Raw genomic sequence first — 3,742 nt, forward strand, 5'->3', positions numbered from 1 at the left:
CACACACACACACACACACACACACACACACACACACACACACACACACACACACACACACACACACACACGAACACACACACACACACACACACACACACACACACACACACACACACACACACACACACACACACACACACAGATGCACCATTTGGGTATGGATATATTAAATTCCTGTAGGAGTCAGTGTGACTCAACAGCCTGGGGAATGGGGGAAATGATAGAAAAGCAGCGACCTGAGGCATGGAAAGTGAAGGAGGCAGAGTGATTCAGTGAAAGTGAATGGCCCTGACTCTCCTACCCATCACTGAGGGCGGGGGGGGGGGGGGGGGGGGACGTAAAGGGGAAATGACTGGCGAGTGTGTGGGAAGAGAGAGAGGAGGGGCTTAGAAAGTATGAACTTGTGTATGGTTTGGCTGCAGGAAGCATTAAGAAGGGAAAAGACTACAAACAGGACGTGCTATGCTCATTGTTTTTTTAGCCTATATTGACGACTTGCCTTAACGGGCTCCCAGAGGCGGACTTTTTCCACTGGCTCACACTTTTTCTAGTGCGCTCCTCTGCTGCAGACAGTCTTGTTAATAGAACCCGGAGCATTCAACTTGAACCCGTGCTGTTTTTCCTCTTTCCAGTGTGCGTAATTTCTATCCAAGATCGATAGAAGCGTCAAAAAGCGAGATCATAACAACGCAGAGACGATCGAGGAATCAAGACACTGGGGGAAAATGAAAGCCGTCCTGGAAATCGACTTGCTTTTCCTCATGCTGTCTGTTCCCGGCGTGCTGTCCTTCTCCACACGTAAGTTGCACATAGATGTCCACCGATGCGCCAACGCCAAGCCATGGTCTCGGTGGTAAAGGGTTTGGCTGGTTTGGATAGGCTGCAGTTTGGTCCACAACGTGCCGACTCCGAGATCACTGTATCACACAAAAGGTTATTTAACGTTACTGTGAAAAGCTCTGTCTGGAATTGATTCCCCTCCAACTCTGAATGATAATGTTTTAGATAAGATTAATACGAAAAAAATAGCTATTGTAACCATCCATAAGACCACATTTTATAGGGTCTATGCAAACATCACAGCAAAACTAAAATATAATAAAATATAATCGGGATATATAGTGGGATAGGGGATACAAATACCATTAAGTCCTACAGTGTCCTACAGTGCCTGTAGAATATTTGGATTCTATAGGAAATTAAAAACTACACGAGGCAATTATAAAAGTACCACAGCACAGATATACATAGCCTAATATATAGGAATGTTATAGTGACAGTCTGAAATTACTAAATGCAAAGCAAAGAATAATGTCCCAATGCAAAATAGCAGTAATTTGATACAGTTGCAATTTGGTTGATTAACAATCAATTTATAAGGACAAATGACACGCTTTACTTAACAGGTTGGGAAAGTCACATTATTGATGTGATGGTGGTGAAGTATATTCTTCTCGGTATATTCTTGCACTAACCCTCCCAGGAGGTTGGATTTCAACAAGTCGGGCCATAATTCGTTTAACACATGGAGCATAGGGCTTTACGAACCGCAACAAAACAGTGACATCATTTGGTCGGGTCTTGGAGAATGTTAACCGGCAGCTTAATGCACAGTAACGTAAATAAATCAAAGTTATGTCCGCTCCCTGTAAGTGGATGGATTATTTTTTATTGGTGAGCTCATAGACCAAGTCCTCTTCTCTTGTTCATCCTCCAAGAGACTGAGTAAATTCTGCTATAGGGGCTTAAAGCAGACAATGGGCCTTCATCATAAAGCTGCCCTGTTGTTTATTATAAATCATAATGGTCCATTACTATTTTATTCACTCAATTGACTGTGTTTATTCTCTTCACTCAGCATGTGTTTTACAGGTTGCCATTAACAATACAAAAAGCGTTAGGCTAACTTGATTTTAGTAGCCTACAGCTGAGCACATATAACCTTATGATTACAGTTTCCAATTTCCCTCTAGTTTCTATGACCTGTCAGCAGAGAACCAGTTGAATTTATGGTGGATATGACAATTTAAGAACTGCCATACCAAAAATCTATTCACAAACTGAAAAGCATTAGCCTGGGAAAATACACCCAGCTCTCATGCCGGATGTTCTTTAACTTCTGAATCATATCCATATTATTTCCCATATGCTTGCCCTAAAATGCTCCTGTTTTGAAGTTTTTGGAAAAACCCTCACTCCTCATCTCTTACTTCATTTCCACTTTATATGCCATTCTAGGATCACATGAATGTTAATGTTACATCTGCTGTCAGGACACTGCAGCTAAAGCTCTGTACTTCTTAAATGGTTGTTTGTAATTATGGTGATCGAGGAATATAATCTTACTCTATTGTGGCACACACTGTAAGTTGCTCCGGATAAGAGCATTGCATGTCTAAAATATAAATGTAAATTTAAGAAAAAACAAAAGCAAAAAACAATACAAAAGTTAACTGTCTGTTGTCTCCTTACTCCCTTTTCAGATGGTGTTGCATGGCTCAGTGTGGCTAAATGTGACATGACTTCTCCTTTCAATTCACGCTCCTTCAAAATGTTCCACATGTATCTCTTTTGTACGGCAGAGCGAGTCAAACACAGTCTTCTTTTGAGCTGTTGCATGGACGAGTCAAATGTCTTCTTTTGAGCTGTTGCATGGACGAGTCAAACGTCTTCTTTTGAGCTGTTGCATGGACGAGTGAAGGAGTAAACATAGTCTTCTTTTGAGCTGTTGCATGGACGAGTGAAGGAGTAAACAGCGCTTTAGAAACAGGACAGGGCGTTGCAGGCCTTTTCATGCATCCCTGAAGACTGACAGCAGAACCACAAGTGTCAAAAACCAGCTCCCATTTTTCAATCCATCACAGACACCAGCAGTCAAACAAAGGCCTAAGTTCAGCCGTAGCTGATGTGTATCTTATTTGAATCCATTCTGAGAGCTTTTCAGACGATCCTGGCTGCAATTTGATCTGTTGATTTGACTTGTTCTGCTGAGATCTCTTGCCTTTTCCTCTCTCTGTACATCAGTCCAACATGAGATATTCACCAGTTGAAGAAAATTATTGCTGGCATGAAAGTAAAGTATATTAAGGGTCACTCTTAAAGTTATGGGCTATCCTGAGAGCTTTATTTTAGTTGCTTATGTCTATTGTCATGTTATTTCAGATGGATTTACAGCATTTTTGAAACAGACTGATGCATTTCTAGGCACAAAGGGTGTGTATAGTGTTTTGGAGTGAAACCCTTGACTTACACTCCTTTTAATTGGACAAACATGCCCATGTCATCACAGAGAGACTATTAAAAATCGTGCTGTGTGTTATCATCCATACTCCACTGGTTCAACGGGGTAAACTCATCACCTTCCCTGATCAGAGCCATACTTCAAGAGGCCTGAAAAACCTCAAGAAACAAATCATATTTTACAAGCCATTTCCTCATGTGAGCTTGTCGAGCAGAGACAATAAACAGCAGTAATTGCGTCTATCGTTATGGTGCTTAAACTCAGGAGGGGGGGATTTCACACCCTGATCCAGGGGAATGTCCCGCCCTCACGCTGCCTGGAATAGGTCAATAATGATTGTTATTCAGCTGGATCGGCAGATGATTGGCTGTGGCCCCTTCCTTCCCGTATAACTGATGACATGGATAACAGCTATACACGAGTTTGGGTGTGTTCATTCATGTGTGTGCATAAATGTGTGTAAGCATTGTGTCTGAGCCGGTGTTATGGTATGAATAT

The 3,742-nt window shown here is 41.8% G+C and overlaps 1 protein-coding gene across 2 annotated transcripts in view; it reads left to right on the forward strand.

Moving 5' to 3' along the window:
- Positions 1-563: 563 nt before the first annotated feature.
- crlf1a (cytokine receptor-like factor 1a) overlaps positions 564-3,742 on the forward strand; it is a 25,670-nt gene continuing 22,491 nt past the window's right edge. For both annotated transcript variants that reach the window (XM_083634374.1, XM_083634373.1), the window contains exon 1: positions 564-801. In XM_083634374.1, coding sequence (XP_083490500.1) covers positions 729-801 — 73 coding nt within the window. In that variant the 5' untranslated portion in view covers positions 564-728. The remainder of the gene's footprint in view (positions 802-3,742) is intronic.

Source organism: Poromitra crassiceps, assembly GCF_964638095.1.
Source record: "Poromitra crassiceps genome assembly, chromosome: 3".
NCBI classification, from domain to species: domain Eukaryota; kingdom Metazoa; phylum Chordata; class Actinopteri; order Beryciformes; family Melamphaidae; genus Poromitra; species Poromitra crassiceps.